Source organism: Larus michahellis, chromosome 7 (genome assembly GCF_964199755.1).
Source record: "Larus michahellis chromosome 7, bLarMic1.1, whole genome shotgun sequence".
Lineage (NCBI taxonomy): Eukaryota > Metazoa > Chordata > Aves > Charadriiformes > Laridae > Larus > Larus michahellis.
This window is the reverse complement of record NC_133902.1, coordinates 8,694,769-8,717,496: the sequence shown is the minus strand read 5'-3', so window position 1 is coordinate 8,717,496 and position 22,728 is coordinate 8,694,769. Positions and strand designations below refer to the sequence as shown.

The window sequence follows — 22,728 nt, the reverse complement described above, 5'->3', positions numbered from 1 at the left end:
CATAATGTATGCATCTAACGTGCTGGTTAATAATGATGTTTCAGACTTTAAAAAGTCACACCTTTTTCAAGTTAAAATGGTGAATAACTTTTTTCTTAGGATTGCACATAGTATCCCTACATGTTAGTCTGTTGTTAATAAATCTGAAATCTCACTTTGGAAAGTATCACATGCAGTTTGAATGTACTGTGAAGGATCATACAATCAAGCATTTCAGTAAGGTATACCCTTTGACAGACAAGTTTCTCAAGCCTAAGTTTACTACCAGTTCTAGCTGCAGGGGAAAAAAAAAAGTGAAGGGGATATTTAGAATGTCTTTTAGGAGCCAAAACTTTGATTTTGTTTTTTTCTGGGATCAATAAGATTTTCTTAAATACACGGTTATCCTTGTGAAAGGAGCAAGTTCTTAGCCGTTGTGTTCATGCAAGACCGCTGATCTTGTTTAGAATTGCTTATTCCTGCTGGAATAAAAGCAGTTTTAAAGAACAATTTGGATAAGGCTGAATTTTAATGAAATTGCCATATTCATAAGCAATATTACCAAATTTGGAATTCTCCATTTCCCAAGGAAAGCACAGCAGGATGCAGCGGAACACCAATTTGTCGCCAAGCCCAAACAAAATTGGAAGTCGCCTTATACATGTTTTTGTGGAGCCCGGATATTGAGGCAGTCCTTGTTGCAATGTCCTGTTTCCGTCACCTCTGTGAGGAAGCAGATATCAGATGTGGAGTAGATGAAGTCTCAGTGCATAATTTTTTGCCAAACTACAATACTTTCATGGAATTTGCATCTGTTAGCAATATGATGTCAACAGGTAAGAATTATGAATCTGTGAAATACCTTTCGACCTGTATAATAAGACTATTATTTGTGTCTGAGTTCCTGAAACAGGTTGATATTCTTGATTTAATTGCTACTCCTGCTTTCACTGAAATACCTTATTTGGAATTGCTAGAAAGAGCAGAGAATTTGGATGACTGAGTTCACGAGGATTTTGAAGCGTGACAAGAGGAATCCTTTTCTAAACACTTCAAGGGGATACATTCCTCTGTTAATTAAATAATTACTTTCAAAGATCTCATATTTGATATAGGTGGATTTTCAAAAAACCTGATTAAATGTTCTGTGCCCCTTTATAGGGAGAGCAGCTCTTCAGAAAAGAGTGATGGCGTTACTAAGACGCATTGAACATCCGACTGCTGGCAACACAGAGGTAAACTTCCTTCTGAATTCATACGCTCTTTGCATGCATTTTTTTTTTTTTTTTAAACGGAAAATACTGTTGCTACAAGTAGTTTTGAAGTTACATCTTGATATATCTTATTTTAGGCCTGGGAGGATACACATGCAAAGTGGGAACAAGCTACAAAACTAATCCTTAACTATCCAAAGACCAAAATGGAAGATGGGCAGGTGACTATGAATTTTTTCCATAGGTTCAACCCTTAGAAATTAAAAATTTAAGCTTATTTATTTTAAGGAATTGAATTTTAATCTGGAAGATTAGTTTTGTAGGCAGACTTAAGCTCAATGAAAGTATTCCAGAAAAATAATGGTAATCATTTGTCCACTGTGCTTCCTAAGAGACCAAGAAGTAATTCGACTTAAATTGCTGTGAGGGGGATGGAGACTGAGCTTAAAAATTAAAAAGAAATTGGAAAAAAGAATAGTGAAAACTCTGGAATACAACTAGAGAAATGATGAAATCCCTTTCACTGGACGTTTTTAAACAAGCTGCTGCTGTCATCGTTTAAATATGCTTTATCCTGGTGCAGAGCAGGGAATTGAACTATAAAAGGTGAATCTTAGAAAATTCTTGAGGCTGGAATTGTAAATGGTAGGAGGTGTTACGGAATACTTTAAAATTCTGATCTGTTTAATTGAAGAGATTTCATCTTCCACCATTCTTTTTCAGGTTGCTGAAAGTCTTCATAAGACAATTGTTAAGAGACGAATGTCTCATGTCAGTGGGGGTGGCTCCATAGACTTGTCTGACACAGATTCTCTTCAGGAGTGGATCAACATGACGGGGTTCTTGTGTGCCCTCGGGGGAGTGTGCCTGCAGCACCGCAGCAGCGCAGGGTTGGCCACCTACAGCCCCCCCATGGGCCCTGTCAGCGAGCGCAAGGGCTCCATGATATCTATGGTCTCCACCGAGGGGAACACGGAGACGCCTGTTAGCAAATTCATTGATCGATTGTTGACGCTGATGGTCTGCAACCATGAGAAAGTGGGACTTCAGATACGGACCAATATTAAAGATCTGGTGGGTTTGGAGTTGAGTCCAGCACTTTATCCAATGCTGTTTAACAAACTGAAGAATACCATCAGCAAGTTTTTTGATTCTCAAGGACAGGTAAAGTGTTGATATATTCCTTCACGTTTGTGTCTTAATGAAAAGCATCTGTCTTGTCTTTCACATAAGTAATTGAAATTGATATCTGTTCGTGTTTAGTTCAAAAAACCTGCAAGCGTTGTGATTGTATTTGACAGCATGTATTGATAATTATTGTATTTGTGATTCCAGGCTATACTTAACATCAAATAATTGAAAACATTCTTGAATTTGAAGTGAACTCTGAGTACAGAATCTGTGAGAATGTTCTCACAATCGTTATGGCTGGTAGTATTGACATATTTAGCCTTGACATATATTGGAATTCTTTTGGCTAGGTGATACTAGAAAAATGCTTTTCAATTAGGTCTTTGAAATGCTGCCGTATATTTGATAAATAACCCTTTTTTGGGTTTGCGTGTTAAGAATTAAGGCTTCCAATTTTCTTCCCGTAGGTTTTGTTAACTGAGACCAACACACAGTTTGTAGAGCAAACCATTGCTATAATGAAGAATTTGCTTGACAATCATACAGAAGGGAGCTCAGAGCATCTGGGACAAGCTAGTATTGAGACAATGATGCTAAATCTGGTTAGGTAAGAAATCCTGTTGACCTACCTATACAAAGTAATATGTTTAAAGAACAAGGTAGACTCTTCTAGTTTTGATCTTTTCTGCTTGCATCCATGAAGAAGGAGCAGCTGATTTTCTCATCCTCCTCCTTATGGTTCTGAAAACTTCAAGTAATCGTGGAGCTTGTTTATACTGTAGGATAAAGTATTTCTTTAAAGAACTAACCATTCCATGGCTTGGCCCATTCGTGTTAGCGTTCCTGGTTTCTTTTCTGTGCGACGGTGCTAGCGGTTAAAAGTCAGCTGAAGGGTACATTTCTGTTCAATTTTATACTAATAGAAAACTTCTTTGTCCAGAAGAAATTTGGTACTTCTCTTCAGCTGCTGTGAGGGCTGGCTTCCTCACTTGGAAAATATAAAAATGTAGCCCCATCACTTGCTAACCCATTCTGCAAGTCTGCTGGTCAGCCAGCGGGAAGCTTCCAGCGTGGAGCTGAAAAGATTTGTGAGACCTGTGGGCGTGTGCTGTGAAGTAGCGTCAATTATTTAATCAGTCTTTTTTTTCTTTTTTCTTCAGGTATGTGCGTGTGCTTGGAAATTTGGTGCATGCAATTCAAATAAAAACTAAGCTATGTCAGTTAGTAGAAGTAATGATGGAGAGGAGAGATGACCTTTCATTTTGCCAAGAAATGAAATTTAGGTAAGTATTGCATTATATAACTTCTAGGATAGTGTAACGTGGACACGTGTAATTTTGTTTGGTTTCATGTTTAAAAAGTATTCCTGGTATAGGTTATAGTACTGCTGTCTTCAGAATAATTTGGAGCCTAGTGCTGCATTAAAATTTTATTTTGTTTGTGGGAATACTAAACAAATGTAGAATTTTTGTGTGTGATACAGACTGGGGTATTAATTGGTATAATAAAATTAGTTTTCATCTTCAGTGTGTGGTGATTCAAGTGGTTATTACACTGAATTTGTAATTATTAAGAATGATGCCAACAGTAGTAAGTGTGTTTGTGGGAAGGGTTGTTTAAAAAAACCAACCAAACAACCCCAAAGCTAAAGCAATATATCTATATGTAACAGGAACAAAATGGTGGAGTATTTGACAGACTGGGTTATGGGAACATCTAATCAGGCAACAGATGAGGATGTGAAATGCTTGACAAGGTAAGAAGGAATGCTATTAAACCTAGTGCTGAGTTGCTAATAGTGGTGCTGGTGGCATCTGATATCCATAGATGAGCAGGCTCACGTGGACTTCCTTTAGTGGTAGCAATTTTAGGGAAAAGACAAAAAAATAAAACTTCAGTTTTGGTGAGCAGCAACAGAATGATATTTAATGCATAGTCTTAACTAACATCGCTCCTGAGGTGTTTGGGTTGGGTTTTTTTACATCTAATGAATTTATTTGATTCCTTTTAATACCTTTTCTGATTTTAGCATTAGGATTGAACACTTTGGTTGCTAGAGCTAGATCTTCACATGATGCATTCTGAAGAATAAAATCATCAAACGTTGTAGTGTTGAATTTATGCTTCATTTTTTTTAATGACAAATTTAGGTTCCAGTTGTTGTCCTTAGTAGATATATTGCTTGAACCTGTACCACAAAGTGTAGTAGCTCTGTTCCTGATGGACAGAGCTTTACTAGAATAATTTTTTTTTTTAAAAGATTTTTTCAGCTGCAGTTAGGTATATAAGGAAAAGGGACTTTGGTACTGGATGGGAAAATGATCAAGGGGAAGGAGGAACTACTTCTGCTGAACTAATTCACAGCTTCTTAAAAATTTCTTTTTCAGAGATTTGGACCAAGCGAGTATGGAAGCAGTGGTCTCTCTTCTTGCTGGGCTTCCACTACAGCCTGAAGAAGGAGATGGTGTTGAGTTGATGGAAGCAAAATCTCAGTTATTTCTTAAGTAAATAGTGACTTTTAGCTATTTTTCTATACAATGATTTTATGTAGATGCACCGTATGACTTTTATTACAAACTATGTTTTTTTTTCTAGCAGAAATAGTTTTATTAACCAAACAGGAATTGCCTCTCATATATCCCATTTCACAAATCTCTGCCTCCTAGGATTATGGAAACATTTTCATTTAGAAAATAATAAAATTCGGCTTAGTTTCTGCTTAATGCAGATATATGCTTGGGACTGATTAGCTTGCTTTGATATTATGTTTTTATCCATGGGACTTAAAATAGCTTTTAAGACATCTATTTGGAACGGCACACCTGTGAAATTCATTTGCTGGCTTTGAGAAAATTTGCGTACAAATTTTAGGAAGGTGTTACAACACATTTCTGGTTGTTAGAACACATTTTAAAAGTTTGGACTATGCTGCGAGAAAGATTACTTGGGACAGTTCAGAGATTTTTTGCGAGTCTTATCGTCTACTTGCTACTGTATGCAGATCTTTTTCAGATGGTTGCTTTTGCAGAGTCTGTTTTACTTATCCAAGTCGTCTTCTTTTTCCTTAGATATTTCACACTGTTTATGAACCTTCTAAATGATTGTAGCGAAGTTGAGGATGAAAGTGCACAAACAGGTGGCAGGAAGCGTGGGATGTCTCGAAGACTGGCTTCGCTGCGGCACTGCACTGTTCTTGCTATGTCAAATTTACTCAATGCAAATGTGGACAGTGGTCTTATGCACTCAATAGGTAAAGTAGTTAGAGATAACTGTGCATAAATGAATACATAATGAAGACATTGGTATTTAATTTATTTTTACACCTTCCTTAGTAGTTCTGGGTTTTTTTAATCAGGCTTGGGCTATCATAAAGACCTCCAAACAAGAGCTACGTTTATGGAAGTCCTCACCAAAATTCTGCAGCAGGGGACAGAATTTGATACGTTAGCAGAAACAGTGCTAGCAGATCGGTTTGAGAGATTGGTGGAGTTGGTTACAATGATGGGTGATCAGGGGGAGCTTCCTATTGCTATGGCTTTAGCCAATGTGGTGCCTTGTTCTCAGTGGGTAAGTCGATTCACGCATTTTATTTCCTACATTTTTGAAAACGTTAAGATCTGAAGTAAAAATTAGTGCAAACATTGAGAGCGTAACAACAGTCTGCTAAAGAGAGATTAGACCTACGGTTCATCATAGCTAGCCTTTCTGAGTATGTCCTTGAAAAATGTACTGAATGTAATTGTCAGATGTCCATTATTAACTGCATTTTTATAGTAAATTTTTAGTTAATGGCTAGGAATAATTTTATATACAGTTATTGTAATAAATGTATCTGTTTGGGCTGGTTATTGTGTGTGCGGGAATGCTGACAAACAGAACTGTATTTGCTCCTTTAGATTTTAGCAAGATGAATTGGGCTTTGTTATACGGCAGAATAACTGCTTATCTCTCTGGACTAACCACTCTGAATTTGTATGACTGGGTATCATGAGGCAGACTTTTAGACAAGTAATAGCATAGGAAAGATTTAAAGAGAGATTATATATGCTTAATTTGGTATTTACATGCAAGACTCCAGAGCACACTTAAAGTATTAGTACCAACTTGGTATTTTTTTCATAATTCTTTTCTTTTGTACTTGCTTTGGCTCACTGCTAGTCAGACTAATATTTCATTGCTTCTTTTAAGGATGAGCTAGCTCGAGTCCTGGTCACGCTCTTTGATTCCCGACACTTGCTCTACCAGCTGCTCTGGAATATGTTTTCAAAGGAAGTTGAACTGGCAGATTCCATGCAGACGCTCTTCCGAGGAAACAGTTTAGCCAGTAAAATAATGACTTTCTGTTTTAAGGTATATTATCTGTTTTTTCTCTCTGCTACAGATCACTTCAGTAACAGGAAAAGTTTAGTAGTATAAAAATGCCAAACTACCAGTCTGTGGTGTTAAGCACTTAAGTAACTGGATTAGATGAAAATCGTACAGAGCTGTCTTTGGGGCTCAGTTTAAGTTAGTCTCAGCTCTCACACCTGTTAAGTTTAGGGAGTTCTGCTTTTAATGTTTTAGTGTTTGATAAACTAAATCTTGTGGATCTCTTATGCTCAGACCCAACTAAAAAGTACAAATCCTCCTGGAACTCACCTTTTGCCAGGACTTCATGACTCAACCAGTTAGGCTTAAGCTTGCATTTAGTCCTCCTGAAAGTTTCCAAGGCAATAAATGCATAAATCTTGTCTAATCTGTATATTCTGCATTGTAAAGAAGAAAACTGGTCGCAGTAACGAAAACATTTGTAAGATTTGTAGATTTCAACAGAGATTATTAGTTGTTTAGAAAACATAACTTATTTGATACAAACAGATAATATTTGTAAAAGTTTTAGTTATCTTAAAGTTCTTTCCTAAATAATCTTCAGTCATAGGAGGGCTCTTTAAACTTCTGACTCGTTTCGTTATATGAGTGAGTCTGGGACCAGTAGCAGCTCGAAAACTGTTCCAGAGGGTCTTTTTGTAATGTGCAATTTAAAGATGGGGAGACAAACTCTGAGGTCTTGTTTGTGCTTCCATTTCACTGTAAAAAGTTGTGTACAAACAGAGATGAAGTGCTGAGTCAGTGTGCTCTAAGGCACAATCCCATCTGGTTATTGTGGTTATTAAAGTCACCTATAGTCTCCTCTAAAGTGGAAATTAATTAAAATACTTGTAGAAATTGATCACAGTTACGTTTCAGAAGTGAGACTATAATACAGAAGCATCAATTTTACAGAAATCTGGCTCATGCCAAAACACACCAAATGGTTTCAGGTGCTTTTAACACTTAGAGAATTTTGGAGTGTTCCTGTGAATTACTATGTTAATCTGGCCGCCTTTTCTGATTTTCTTTCTACACAGGTATATGGTGCTACGTATTTGCAAAAGCTTTTGGAACCTTTGTTAAGGACCGTGATCACGTCCTCTGAATGGCAGCACGTTAGCTTTGAGGTGGATCCAACAAGGTTTGAGATTCAAGGGGGGAAGCAAATGTATTTATTTGTAAACACGATTTGCAGTCATTTTAAATATAACAGGATTCCCTTTGTTGCAAATATTTTTCTCGTACTTTCATACTTTTCGACTCCTTACTTGACCAGACATGTTAATTGTATCTGCAGTCCTTACACCCAGGGAGAATTGTACAGAGCTGCCCCACACAGGGAGATGAGTTTTCCTGCATGTCCTCTAACCCTGAGGGAGTAAGGCAGACAGACGGCTCTTGTGGCACATCTTCTCCTACTTCTTACTTCTCTGTAGGCCACTAATGTGGGTATTTCCAGTAGTACCAGTGAGCGTCTGCTTTAGGTCATTGAATTAATTACAGAAGCGAGATGGATGCGTGCATATTGTGTGTAATTTTTTTACTTTAATTTCTCTTCTATCATTTCAAGACTTGGATTTAGTAGTTGTTGTTCTGTTGCTTTCAGTTAACTCTTAGAAAAACTATTAAGTATGTGTCTTTTGAGTAGCTTACCAAAAGATAGGCCTTCTTGTGAATAGTTTAACTCTCAAATATCTGCGTCTACCTCAAAAATTCCTTTCGGGGAAACCATCGTCAAACTGATAATGCCAATTATCAGTTGAAATTACGTGTGCATGTCTTCATATGGAGTGGTGTGAGAGAATCCCACTTACAGCTGTCTGTTTATTACTATGTTTTAAATGCCCTTATATTTGTAACTCACATGGTTTAAAATACTGATGGAAACTTTTGCGTAAAAGATCATAAGTGTTTCTGTAAGATTTCTGTTGACCCTGGGAAGTAAGGTCACTACCAAACCTCTAAGTACTGCTAGGATGTTTATTTGATTGCTGGTCATACGTATGTGGGTCTATTTCAGGCTGGAGCCTACAGAAAGCCTTGAAGAGAACCAGCGGAGTCTCTTGCAAATGACAGAAAAGTTTTTTCATGCAATCATTAATTCTTCTTCGGAGTTCCCACCCCAGCTTCGCAGTGTGTGCCATTGTTTGTACCAGGTATGCCTGCAGCAGTTGCCTGCCCCAAAACTTAGGGGTTTGTTCTTATAATTCTAGCAGTTTGGAGCTTGGAGCAGTAGTGGGCACACAGTGGGCATTTCTTACATGGCTTCAAGACATACTTTAAGGAAGAGGAACCTAAACAGAGGGACTGAGTGGTGTTTTAAGACTTGGGTTAGATTCAGGAGGTGACTAAAATTTTTTTTTAAAGGAGTGAAATCACAGATAGGGACTCAGACCTAATAAGGCAGTGATAATCTGTGCTTTAGCATCTCTGTGGGAGACTATAAAGATTAATTAGGGGGGGAATGTTTATACTTGCCTTTGTCAGTTTATCATATGGGCCATCTATAGGGAAGGCAGGAAAAGGGGAAAAATATGAGTAAAAAAATCACTGCTGGGTCGAGAGAATGCAAAACTGTGTTTTGAATATAGAAGGTGTACTTGTTTACTTTTTATTCAGGATCAATTAAATCAGAAATAAAGTTAATTATCTAAAAGTCTCATGGATCACACCGTTGATAAACCTTAACTTTGTGAATAAAATTGCTACTTTTGCAGTTACGGACTCTAGACAGTTTTTCTCTGTGTAAAAATAGGCAATTTCTTCAAGAGCATTTCTCTCTGAAGTAAATTTTTCCAAAAATTGTCTGTGAAATGTATTATTCAGGTCATTGCTCTAGGAATATTACTTACTCATTCATTACAGGTGGGCACAATCTTATAATTTCTGCCTTTGATAGACAAGCAGGTTAGAAAGGATGCAAGATCCTCGTAAGAAAAAACTTGTATGGTCTTCAGCAGGACCACAGTAGTTACAAGTCCTAAATCTTAGAAACTGTGTATTGACGCTGAGTATAATGGAAGAATATAGATGTATAAAATGCTGTTGGCTGTATTCGGTAGAGAATTGTTTGTGGTGCTATGTGCGTCCCTAAAGAAGATTGCTTGCAGGTGAGGTGAAGACGCTGCATCATTCAGGTTTATCCTGATCACACGCAGTGTCGCGTTCGGAAAGCGGAGTCTCTGGGTTACTGTGGACGTCTGTAGGGGAAGCTGTTAATTTGTACTGCGGCGGAGGTCCACTGGCATACGGTTTGGTAAATAGCATTAGCCTTGTCACTGGGAGCCTGCAGATGCTCAGTACTTTTGAGGATGATAGGTGAAATTCATCTATTTGAGAGGTAGAATGCCTCAGGAATACATTTTGGTCTATGATGTAAAATCTCTTCAGCTGCTATGGGCAGCACCTTCTGGTGGAGGTCCTGCTGCCCTCAGTGTGCTCTACAGCAAAGGGCTGCTGTACTCCCGTTAAGCGGCTGACCTAACATTTTGCAAACACAGAGTATTGAGAAACTCAGCAGGTAAATATGAGGAGGAGAATCTGGGAGACACAGTATTTATAGAGGTCTTTGAATGAGGCAGATTACAAAGACTGACTTCTGCCTGTGGCTAAAACTTTAGTGCTGTCACCCAAACTTTGGAAGGTTCCCAAGCTGGGACCACCCTCTCCGTGCTTGTTTCTGGTACCATTCCTAAATGATCCTTAAAGGGGAGAAACCTTCCTGAGTGGTGCACTGTCCTCTGTAGAGTAAGTTCTACTCCAGCGGTACCCTCCTGGCTGCCTCCCGTACATGCGTTCCCTGGCCCCATCCTGACATCTTCTGCCCTGGCCCCTTTCTGCTGCTCTCCGCCAGCTCGGCCACGGGCTGCTGAGCCCGGGATGCTCTTTGTGTGCTTCTGGTGGATTTAGCTGCTGCTAAAAATTCCAGTGGGGGGTACTACTGCTGCCCTCAAGGCTCAGAGGAAAGGCAATTTCCAGCCAGCCCCATTGGAGAATGCAGAGGGTGTGAGCTGTGGTCTCAGAGAAGCGTTGTGGAAGAGCTGTTGGCTTTTCAACCACAGAGTCTGAATCTCCGCTCTAAAGAAAGCAAGGAAAATAGATTTTCCAAGATGTATGAACTAATTATGAATAATAAGAAAAAAATCTATGTAGTGTAGTCTAGTCATATTTTTATAATTCTGTATTAATAAATGCAACAACTGCCGCGGTTCTCAGAAGCTGGAAGTGAAAACCAGTGAATTGTACGTTGTGACTGTTGTGGAACTTGGGTGGTGGTTGTGAGCTGTTGGAAGGCTTTAGGCGTGCAAGCGATGTGCTTTTGGTTTTGCTGTTAACACCTCGTATAAATGGCTTCTAAAGGCATTGGTTTCTCTTTCTGACAGTGGTTATATTGAGGTTGGGGGGGTGGTTTTGGGTTTGGGGTTTCTTTTGGTTGGGTTTGGCGTGGTTTTTTTAATGCAAAATGAGGAGGGCAATTAGTTTTCTTCAAGTTCAAATGGCCACGGTCTCACAGACGTTGACTGGGGGTGTATTTAAGCGTTATTGAAAATGTGCTTCCCGTGGCCTTAGTTGTTGCTTCCATTATTTGCTATTGCATTGTCCCACATCTTTTCCTAGAATTGCTTTGCTACGCTGTTACTAGGATGTGTCAGATTTACCGCCACTTCACTGATACGTTGCTAAAAGTTATTTCTGTGCAAACCACTTGTAATTCATACAGGAGAGGGAATTACTAAAACGTACTCACCAGTGGGCAGTGCCAGAGATTCTTCTGTGGGTCAACTCTACTGGCTTTATTCTTGCCTTTACATTTTTTTGGTAACAAGGGTAACTTGCTCCTGAAAGGGATGGTTTATTGGCAAATATTCAAGTGGTATTAACTGATGCTCAGTTTCAACATTTTCCACCTTAACTGTTTCTAGTAATACGTATATTTGGGTACAAATGTTTGATCAACACAAATAGTGTAATAATTCATTCTGTACTTTCAAATTTCAGAGATTTTGAAATCTGGCCTTTATCTGAAAGAAAGTACAATTAAAATCTGATTTTTTGAGCGTATTAATCCATTTTTATCACAAGAACCGAATAGGTGATTTTTATGAGGTAATTTCATTTTTTTATAAGGTGACGTCTTCCATCCCAAGCAACAGTGTCAGAGTAACTGAGGCTGAATTTTGCAGTGTCTTTTTACACTTAGAGTGTTAAAGTAAGTTTGTGTGCAAAAAATTCTCATCAGGTGTGCTCCGTAAATGCTTTGCAGCTATGTTAATCGCTGTAGGAGTGTGATGGGAGCGGTGTGCTTGGCTGGCTCTCAGGGTGTAGCTGTTAGCGGTCAGGGCCCTGGCAAGTGTTTTTGGCTGGGAGCCCCATCCGACAGTTCCCCTGGTGTGTCTGGCCCTGCTCACTGCAGGTAACGTGTGGCCACCAGCAAGCCTCATCAAAGCAACTCGTACAGAGAAACTGTGCTCTATTTTGTAGAACGCACACAAACATACATGATTTTTCTTAATTGAGATGGAGATGTTACTTGCTTTAAATGCAATAGCCTGGCAAATAAAGTGTGTATATGGCTGCTTCAGAACCTACCTCTGTAGAAATTATACAAAGTCAGAGACTTGGCGGAGGCGCTGCTGGTTAAATATCAATAGGTCCTGCACAAATTTGAACTATTTAAATTTAGATTGGTTAGTGGAATAGCTTTTACTGACTTTTTTTTTTTTTTTCTTCTTACTGTGTCACATTCTGAAGTTGTAGAAATTCCCTTTCAGTTCCAGTTTGGTGATACCCTAAATATTATCTGAGCCGTTGGTGCAGGCTTGCTCGCAAACTGCTAAATACTGCTGGCTTTCTGCTGCTCCAGCTCCGGGGGTTGGGTGCGGTAGGGCCCCTTGGCGATGCTGATTTACAGCCCATGCGCAGGACGTAGGGTTGGGCTCCGGGTGTCCCCCTGAGGGGTGCAGGGCAGGAGGCTGATGGGCTCTGGCTTTGCCCGGATCCTGCTGTGAAATGGGAGAGAATGTGATGCTTCTTGGTGGGACCCTTTGCATTTAAAGGCAATGCAGAAATAAGCACAATCAAGTCGGGTATCTTGGCTGGAAATCGATAATGAATTAATGTAGACCCGCTGCCTTTTTTCTTCCTTTTTCCACAGAGTGTTTTATGGCAGTGTTTAGCTCTCAAAGTAGTAATTACCATGATGATTCACAGATCTAACTAAATTGAAGGACACACAGAGAAACATTGGGAAGATTTAAAACTCTAAATTTATTTTAAAAGTAATATGTATTTCAAAGGTATAACACTTTACTATTTTTACTATTAAAATTATATGGGGATGGTGAAACATATTTGAAAGCTGAATATACTATTTAATGCCCAATATTGTGTATCATGAGCACATTAATGTGGTTTGACTTTTAATCTAGCCAGAAATAGTAGAAATGATTGAAACGCAACATTTGCTTGTTTTGTATTTAGTGCTTTGTAAATAAGATGTAATAAAATTGTGGAATAAAAACTCCATCATCAGTCTTTAGTTTATATATTTCATTTTCTGTTGGTTATGTTTGTTACATTTTACTGTGTAATTTATGTACAAGTCAACATTGGTTTTTTGTTGCTGTATGTAGTTGGTGCTGTGACTTGTTTGTGCTCATCTCTGTTCTGTAGGCAACTTGCCACTCTCTACTGAATAAAGCTACCGTAAAAGAAAAAAAGGAAAACAAAAAATCAGTAAGTTTGGAGACCTTTTTATTAGCCATTTCTTTCAAAGCACAACAGAAATCTTTTGCTGTTTGTTCAAAACATCTTCACTTCAGTCTATTTGACCTCACTGTAAAATCATTCTACTAATTCTGGCACAAAATAGCTTTCATTTCAATTAACACTGGAATTAAGTTATATTTAAAATATTCTCTGTGTGCCTATTTGAGTAAACGACAGACATTTTTAACATTACTGCTTAGTATTTAATACTCTGATCTTCTACCCTTGCCACCATCTTCAAATTAAAAACAATGCGGAAGCAAAACGCTTTCTTCGGTTTGGGGGAAAACCTGAGTCTGTTTAGTTGTTTGAATGCTCTGGCAGATGACTTCAGCTTGCATCCTGGGAGAAGAACAATTAATATATATTGGTTACTGAAAAGAAAAGAGCCTTGTATGACTTATTTCTGATATATTTTCTTTTGTTTGCCTTGTGACTAAGCTATACAATTTAGCACTTGTATTTATTTACTGAGAAAAGCAGATTTCCCATTTTAAGTAACTCGCTGTGGTAAAGAGATTGGATATGTAGGTTGTGATAGAGTGATGTCATTAAAAGTTAAGACTTTTCTTTGGCAGTGACCTCAAAATATAAAGTGTGAATGAAACGAGGCAGAATGGAAATTTAGACTTCTATTAAATAGTCCCTTATTTTTTGCTGTAACTGAGCAGAGTAGTAATCATGTTTAAATGCAAAATCTGTGTGCAAGCTAGTATTTTACAAGAAAATATTATCAGTAATTGCATTACAAGTAACTGAATGAAGTTGCTACTGAACCAAAGCGATTATTGATATATTATGTATGCACTAATGGCTTTATCAGTTTTAAGAAGCATGATTTGAGTTATATTAGTAAAATGGGGTTGGTTTGTTTTTAATTTATTTTAAACAATATGACTGAAAATACGAAGCTTGCTAATTCTTATTCTGTGAAAAGGCAGACTGACTTGTTTTGATTAACTGTTGTTACTCATAAGAAAATACACATACAGATATTGAATCTTTATAGAACCACATGTAGCTTATTTAAGAACATTATTTTTGTCAGGGAGCTTTATCTTTAACTGACTTTTCGAAGTCAAATGAAAGGTGTCTAGAGAATAGACTATCTTCTTAGTAATACAGGGTGGATTTCCTAAAAAGAATGGAGGCTTCTTTTTTTGCATAACATTTTCAGAAAACTTTTTTTTCCTAGATAGCAAAGAATAATATTTTCAGCTGTAGTTCTTCTGGCAGGCTGCTGCTGAGTGGCTTTGGACAGTGTCTGTAGAGGCAGAGGAGGACACTGCCCGCTCGGCTCTGCCTCCTTCTGTCTTTCCCCCTGGGGCAAATCTGTTGAGACGTGATGGTTCTGATGAGCAATTTCTACAAAATTACTCCTGAAACTTTACAGCATAAGTCTTATAGCTGGAGACTCTCTTGTGATCAATAGTGAAATTACGAATATGTAAAAGACCCACTTGTTAAAAAGAATGATCTGTATTTGCTGGGAGAACCGTGCACACCTGCGTGTGAGCCCGCGGCCTTTGTCTGCTGCACTGTCGGTGGCAGGGTGCTGGGGTTCAGGGCCAGGAACTCTGAAATAGACCTTCTTATCTTTGACCGATAGCTACTGTAGCAACTTCACCCTAGCAAGAAAGTTTTCCCGAGAGCTGGAGGAGAACCAGGCTGTGCCCCATAGCCCCCCCGCCCCTCACTCGCTTCCCTTCCTTCTGGTGTCCTGCCATGCGAGACCTGCTGAGGCAGGAGGGCTTGACTGGTGTGGAAACAATGCTTAAAGTTGGGTTACCATACGAGGCTTTTATCAGCTGGCTTTCCCTTTCCTTTAATGCAAAAATATTCTTTATAATTCTCGACTTCATAGGTGGTTAGTCAGCGATTTCCTCAGAACAGCATTGGAGCGGTTGGAAGTGCGATGTTCCTCCGGTTCATCAATCCTGCGATCGTCTCCCCTTACGAGGCAGGGATTTTAGATAAAAAGCCTCCACCAAGAATTGAAAGGGGATTGAAACTGATGTCAAAGGTGAATCAAGAAATATTTTTGTTTATTTGGCCAAATTATATCTTTTCCCTGATTTAGTTTGTTCTTTGACTAGTATGAGAGAATTTAGTTGAACTTGTATTTTTTGGTAGCAAGCATCGTGTTTATTTAAAGGGCAGTTTCCATGCCATGTTCATCCATCAGGATTTTAATGCTATAGCTCCCAGCAGTGTAACTGGGGAACAGACTGGGTGGAAAAATACATTTTGCCAAAACTCTGCATAAGGTGAGCGAATGCCTTCTGGCTCCTGGCTTGAACTTCTAACCTTATGTAAAAACAAAGAAGGAAACCAATGTTACTTGTAGCATGGTGAGAAGAACGGCAGCCAGATATTAAGTTTATACTAGTGCTAAAGTAGTGATTTTTCCTATCTTTAATCTTAGTTGGTATTGTTTCCTGTAAAATTAAAATTAAAAAAAGGCTTACTAATGGCATAGAAATTATGTTGCCTGTCTATGTGATCTATTCTAAATGTTGAGATATTTTAGTTTTCTTTAAACAGGCATATGCTGTTGCCTTTACATGTCTCTCTGCTTTCCAGAAGAAATAGTAACACTTAATTAATGGTAGTTTTGAAAGACAATTTATTTTCCTTGTCTAAAGCTGAATAAAGTTCATAAATAAGGGAAGTCATTTTTCTAGTGGTTAAAAGTATGTAAAAGAAAATATTTTGAAAGTGAACATATTTTGAATTACTTGGCTTGTTGGCTTTTTTTGTCTTGAGGTTTCACAACAGGTTAAAATGAGTATTTCTGATAGCGAAGTTACACTGGCTCCCATAGCAGTTAGTGCATTAAACTTTGTGTCTTTACCGTCTTTTTATTGTTTAGATACTTCAGAGTATTGCCAACCATGTCCTGTTTACAAAAGAAGAACATATGCGGCCTTTTAATGATTTTGTAAAAAGCAATTTTGATGCAGCGCGAAGGTAGGCCCTCTGGACGCGTGCGCAGGGTCTGTCTCGGATAAAGGGCAAGCGGGGAAATGTTGTTAGAGCCCTTTGATTTACATTGGGTCTGCCGGGCTGATTTCCCATCCAAGCTGATGGCAATTACTGGTTTTCAACTCTAGGTTTTTCCTTGATATCGCATCTGATTGCCCAGCGAGCGACACGGTCAATCACAGCCTGTCGTTCATCAGTGACGGCAATGTCCTGGCTCTGCACCGCCTGCTGTGGAACAACCAGGAGAAAATTGGGCAGTACCTCTCCAGCAACAGGTGAGGCTCGGGAATGCCACCACGAGGGGCGTTGCTGATGGGAAATTAATATTAGGAAATACTTACGGATGCTTTTGTTATTATTACTGAGAAGAATATTGTGGCTGAAAATCTTACCTTTGGAAACTTTTTTGTCTTATTGATAAGTCATTATTGGGAACACACCCAACATCTTTGCTGCCCCCTTTGTTGCCAACCTTTTGTGCAAGTACATAGTTTTCTGTCAATGTCTGTCTTGTCTTTTGTAAAATGGTTCTGTGTGTAACAGACATCTTTCTTATTTCTTTGTTGAACACCTTTTTTTTTTTTTTTTTTTTCCCCCCCCACCCTTTAAATTTTAAAAAAGAAAATCCAGCCTGTTCCAGGTAAGGAAGAGTAGTGGGCAAAAAAAAATAAGAATTGCTGAGTAAAGAAGGACTTTTCTTTTAAGTAATGTGCTGTTTCTAGGGACCATAAGGCTGTTGGAAGACGACCTTTTGACAAGATGGCTACTCTCCTTGCCTACCTGGGTCCTCCTGAGCACAAACCCGTGGCAGACACCCATTGGTCCAGTTTAAATCTCACTAGTTCCAAATTTGAAGAATTTATGACAAGGTAATGAGATTATCGTGGAGGGGACACACCTTGTGGGTTTCTAGACTTCAGCATGTCAGGCTGTAGAAGCAGTTATTAAGACTTCAGCTTTTGTTTTGCAGGGAAGCTTAAAAAGCTGGGTCTACATATACCTTCTAGGTTTCTGAGTAGATTTTAATTTCAAAAATTAAATTGAGAACTGGAGACAACAGTAATGTTTGTGATTTAACAAAGGCTCGAGATCATGTGAACGTAATACTTCTGTTTAAAGATACAAATAAAGGGGGGTTGGAATGTATTTTTATTTTAAAAATTTTCTTTGAAAGGCAGTTGCGAAAAGTTGATATCAATGTACTGCTTTTTAGGCATCAGGTACATGAAAAAGAGGAGTTCAAAGCACTGAAAACATTAAATATTTTCTACCAAGCTGGGACATCAAAAGCTGGCAATCCTGTTTTCTACTACATTGCTCGGCGGTAAGGAATCTTTCACCTTCCCTATCTGAAATAAACACATAAAATGAAAGGTATCAAGTGTATCTAAGAAAGGGACACCAACTTTGTAACAAACAAGAATCTGAAAAGAGCTTATTTGTTAAATTTTGGTGACAGTATTTTTGAATTGTTTTCTAAATCAGAATTGTCTAGTTTTCTGTGGAAAAATAGCTGAAATTTTAAATACATTTTATTAATCTTCCACTGTCTCAAGTAAACTGCACCTACACCACGTTGCTCTTAACGTTTTATCAGAGATTTTAGCATCTTCAATTTGTGAAGTATACAATGAGTAACAAGCTAAAATATGGGATAAAATTTCTCAAAGTTGTCCCTGTATCCCATTTTAAAGAGTAATACAGGTATTTAGGAGTTTCACACATAGACAACACCATGATGTTGCTTCAGTTTCACCAGTGTGTTCTAAGTGAAAACACCACCATGTTTTGGAAACAATTGAGATCTGTGGAAATACCACTGAAATAATAGGAAAAGCAGATGTTGACATTTGAACTTTGCAGAAGACTGTGTTTTTTCCAATAAGACAAAATTTTGAAAGTTTTAAGTCTTCCCTACTCTGAAAGACATTGATGCATTAACAATGAGTAACATACGCTGCAGTATTGAAGAATTCGGAATAGCTCATGGTCAATATTAGTCAGTTTATGGTCAAATAAATCAGAATTCTCTCTTTTTTTTTTTAAATAAAACATAAATTAAATAAACTAGTCGTTTCATTTAAATTAATGTCTGCAATGATAAAGCTGAACTAGAGTAAGAATATAATTGAAACTTGATCTTTCAATCTAGTTATTAAGTAACCGCGCTATTAAATCCATGGAGGACAGCATGTTCAAAACTGTTTCCATAGTAATTACACTCATTACTACAAGTCATTCTTAGACTCTTAAGGAAAGTTGTGCTCACAACCAAGTGCAATCGAAGACAGAACCATGAAGATAAGGTTGGAGCCGTGGTACCTTTTCTCTGTGCCATGTCGCTGGTGCCTTGGCTTCTGTTAGTGGTGCTGCTGGTGAGGCGTGGGCTGGCAGTGGTGGCACCACGGGTTTGGCACAGGCGGGGTGTGCGGTGGTGCCGCCGGGGTCCGTGAAGGTCTCACCAGTGCTGATGGTGGGAGTGGGAGTCCCGACTCGGCGTGGCACTCACGGATGCTGGCAGCTCCTGGGTGGATGGTCACGGTTGGATTATTGCCGATGCGTTTTGTGCCAGTGGGGCTCTTGGTTTTGCTTCTGCTGCTGTTTCCAATGTGGTTTTTTTCTGGTGCCGCTGGTGGTAGCCGCGTTCATGCTGGTGGAGCTGCCTGTGGCACCAGTGCTGGTAGAGTCCATGTGGTGGCTTTGGCTCTTCCTGGTGCTCCTGTTGCCAGTGGGGTGCTTGTCTGTGATGCCTGTGGGGTGGCTGCTGCAGCAGTGGGGTGCTTGCTCGTGGTGCCCTTGCGTGGCAAGATGTGCTTATCTGTGGCGTGGTGAGGAGTGGTGTTGGTCCCTGGGGAGCTCTCACTTGAGCTGCTTCTTGGGGTAAGGCTGGGAAGAGCTTCTCCTGGTGGTGCCGGTGTCGCTGCCCGTGGTGTGCTCCTTGCTGGTACTAGCGCTGCTGCTCCCGGTAAAACGGTGGCAGTTTCATTGATGGTGCTGCTTCCGGCGAAAGTATGGTCATGATCTGAGATGTCATCAGTGGTGAACCTTCTGCAAACCCATATGAGAAGATGAAAACAAACAGAGGAAACCACTTCCTTAGCAGTATCTTCTGTTTGTATTCAGCAATTTAAATAGTCAATACACGTTTGCAAATAAGACATTCTTGGAATTTACATATTTCTAATGAAAATCATACCCAACAGGCATGTAAGATTTTTTTCAATTAATTAAAATTGTAGATCCTTAGTTTTATTAATTTTCACAGTTTTTCATTGTTTCCGGTAGTGCTTTTGACTTTGTAGATTGAGTTACAAACTTACTTTCCTAGAAAATCTATACTCTCTTATACCGTGTGGCTTTTGTCATTTCCCCTCAGAAATTTTCTAAATTTCCAAATTTTCCGCTAGGGAACGATTTTAATGATTGGAAGAGTTTATTATTTTACCACTGGATAATAAAAATATCTTATGTCAAATTCAGGTTAGAGGTTAAAATCATGAGCAAGCCTTGAAGAACCTTTACAAATATAACCTCTGACTTGGTGGCGGAATTGTTTTCCTAGCCAGGATGCAACTGGAGATCCAACAAATGAATATATCTGTTCACATTTCTTTTTTTTTTTTTTTTTTTGATTTTTCAGAGCAACAAACAAACAAAACTTCTGTTCAGTATCAATGTGGCAGGTAAAATAAATTGTCAAAACTGTTTCCTTCTTCTGGAATTTCGTACAGGCATGCCAAAGGGTTGGTTCATGCTTTAAAAAACCCAAGACAAACCACTTGCTTTCAGGCTGGTAGTGTAGGGGGGAAATGCTTGCATCTCTGACATCTGTTGCTGTGAAAGTTGTCAAACACTTGCTTGGCTGCTAGCTCTTAAGAAGACTTTACCTGTAAGTCCAACGGTGGAAGAAATAAGAGAGCGTATGTAATATGGCTGGTACCTTTTAGAGTGAAGGAGAATAAAGTGCCCGTGCTTTTTGTCAGCTCTATGCTTAATGAATCCGTAAGCTGATGCTAATCAAAGGAATACTGAATAACACAAGCTCTAATTATGAAGAAGTAGGGAAGAAAGCAAAATGTATCTGAACTTTTCCCCAATGATTTATAGCTCTGAAATAGAATCTATTCTGCAGAATATCCCATAAAGTCTATAAAGTCCAGGTGAATCTGCTTTTCATAATCTTGCATAAGGGCTATTGGTGAGAATGATGAGATTTTATGACTGATACCTTCATGCCCTTTACTTGCAAATAACTCAACTTTTTCTGCTTGCTTCCTTATCTGAGAAAGTTTGCGATCGTTAGGATCTTTAAATACTGGTTGTGATTTGGGTATGCGATACTCCTTGGCAAAAGGTGCCAGCTCAGCGGGTGAGTGTTTGTACACAGGTGTTTGAGAGGAAACCGCTCGGAGTCTGGACAAGGCAGTGATGGGCCGTAATGAAGCTGGTGTATAAATAACAAAGCAGGATGCCACGTGTTTATTGTGTCAGTAGCTACTCAGTGTAACTATCGTAATCAGTGTGTTGTTCCGTTATGAATGTATATTGAAATTTGGCTGTGAAACCTGGCAGTTTAACAGTCTGAAAAGTTGTCTTCAATAAAATAGCTTTATAAACTGCGTCCCCGGGATTTTTGAGTGAACACAAACCTCATTTCCTCAAAGGAAGATGAAAAATCACTGATGAACCATAGTGATCATGGTACAAGTCAGAAAAGTGTTCCTGTGTTTCATAAAGGGACGGTAAGGGGCAGATTTCTGTACATTTTACCCAGGTACAAGATATTTAATGAAAGTATTGTTATGCCTTGCTACTAGGTGGAAGGTAGCTTGCCTTTCCCTCCCCTTTTATTGCTTGCTTTCTCTTCAGCAGCTATGTAGTTCTTCGGTCTGTCTCCATGAGGCTGCCTTTCCCAGCCTCGCCCGGGATGATGCTCCGACATCTTTCCTGCCCATCGGGACGTGGTGAAAGTGGTGCCTGTTCACGGTGTTTGTCTTGTGGCTCAGAGCCAGAAGTCGTTTTTTATAGTGTGAAATGTGGAAGGACTGTTTAGATCAGAGCCGCCGGGATGTTTGAGGGCTTGCAGCAGGCTGGGGGTTTTTTGGGGTTTGGTTTATTTTGGTACTGTGAGATCTTGTTGCTAGGGCATTGTTGAGTCATTTTACTGATATATCTGGATCAGTTTATATCCTTCTTGTGCTGCGAAATTTAATCCCTTCTGTCATTTTTCTTCACATTTTGTTTCCTGGGCAACAGCCTGACTTCCGATGCCACTGCTCTTCTGTTTTTAATCCCTGTTCTGTTACTAAATGATCAAGAAATCAATACATATTGATTCTGAAGTACTGCCAATAAGTTTTAAAGCTGACATCTCAAGCTAATTAATAGGAATACAAACCTCTGAGTTATGGCTTCATACCACAGCTATGCCTCAGCAATTTTAACCTTTCCGAAGCAGACATGTTTCTGGTACGAGGTGTGCTAGACCTTTTTTGGGTATTTTGAATATTGTCCTGAGGTGCTAGATAGTTATTTTGGAAAAAAGTAATTTTTCTGAGAATAGATTATTTTATATTGATCATGGATTGGATGACCAGGGCGTGTAGAGCAGCACAGAGGGATGCTGTGCTGGTGGGAGGCGATGGCACCCCTGCCTGCTGGTGTGATTTCAGTTTGACTGCGCCGTTGCCAAGCAACAAGTGCACGACTCCCACATTTGCCTGCCTCCTCGCTACTCCCTTATCAACTCATTTGTATTCCAGAAAAATACAAGGAAACCTAAATTCCAGTCCACTTTATTGAAAGCGGTCTGGCTAAGCAGCCCTTCGCTTGCACTTCCAGCGGCCGGGTTCGGCCGGGGAGCCTGGCGCTAGCCCTGGGGGGTGCCAGCTCACTGTCACTGCTGCCTGCAGTTGTCTCTTCCCTGGCTTCCTGGTCCTGTACATCCGTTTGGAAAACTCCACACCCCCTTTTCCACTTCCAGGTTTTTATCAGCATGCTTAAGGCTTGGAAGTCTGGGTAGCAAGTCATTCAGTATGGGGACTTACTTGCGATTTGCCCCAAACAACTCCTGGAAAACTGTGTTTTTCATGGAGTTGCTGTTCACTGACTGGTCTCGTTATGGGTGAGGCTTTCTCAGAGCATTTAAAGTTGATTCCGTGGAGGTTTTTTGCATCCAATAGAATTTGGCATCCTGTATTGAATTCTTCAGCAAAGGCACATTTAGTATTGCATGTAATTGCCTCAACTCCAGGCGGTTTAGTCATAGCATCTCGTTCTGTGACCTGTCCTACCTCGCTGC

At 39.3% G+C, this 22,728-nt stretch overlaps 1 protein-coding gene across 10 annotated transcripts in view; it reads left to right on the top strand.

Annotated features, from left to right (window-relative positions):
* Positions 1-22,728, top strand: part of NF1 (neurofibromin 1) — a 96,519-nt gene that overhangs the window by 29,744 nt on the left and 44,047 nt on the right. For 6 of the 10 annotated variants that reach the window (XR_012588468.1, XM_074595720.1, XM_074595718.1 and 3 more), the window contains 19 exons: positions 569-815; positions 1,141-1,214; positions 1,331-1,414; positions 1,917-2,357; positions 2,792-2,931; positions 3,485-3,607; positions 3,997-4,080; positions 4,712-4,828; positions 5,393-5,574; positions 5,680-5,891; positions 6,513-6,674; positions 7,712-7,815; positions 8,695-8,830; positions 13,347-13,409; positions 15,307-15,465; positions 16,315-16,412; positions 16,556-16,702; positions 17,150-17,296; positions 17,641-17,751. Coding sequence is in view for 9 of the 10 variants with exons in the window: in XM_074595720.1 (XP_074451821.1) it covers positions 569-815; positions 1,141-1,214; positions 1,331-1,414; positions 1,917-2,357; positions 2,792-2,931; positions 3,485-3,607; positions 3,997-4,080; positions 4,712-4,828; positions 5,393-5,574; positions 5,680-5,891; positions 6,513-6,674; positions 7,712-7,815; positions 8,695-8,830; positions 13,347-13,409; positions 15,307-15,465; positions 16,315-16,412; positions 16,556-16,702; positions 17,150-17,296; positions 17,641-17,751 (2,831 nt within the window). In the remaining variant the exon portion in view is untranslated. Of the gene's footprint in view, positions 1-568; positions 816-1,140; positions 1,215-1,330; positions 1,415-1,916; positions 2,358-2,791; positions 2,932-3,484; positions 3,608-3,996; positions 4,081-4,711; positions 4,829-5,392; positions 5,575-5,679; positions 5,892-6,512; positions 6,675-7,711; positions 7,816-8,694; positions 8,831-13,346; positions 13,410-15,306; positions 15,466-16,314; positions 16,413-16,555; positions 16,703-17,048; positions 17,068-17,149; positions 17,297-17,640; positions 17,752-22,728 lie in introns of those variants that run through there. The other 4 variants (XM_074595724.1, XM_074595721.1, XM_074595726.1 and 1 more) reach the window with 3 other exon arrangements.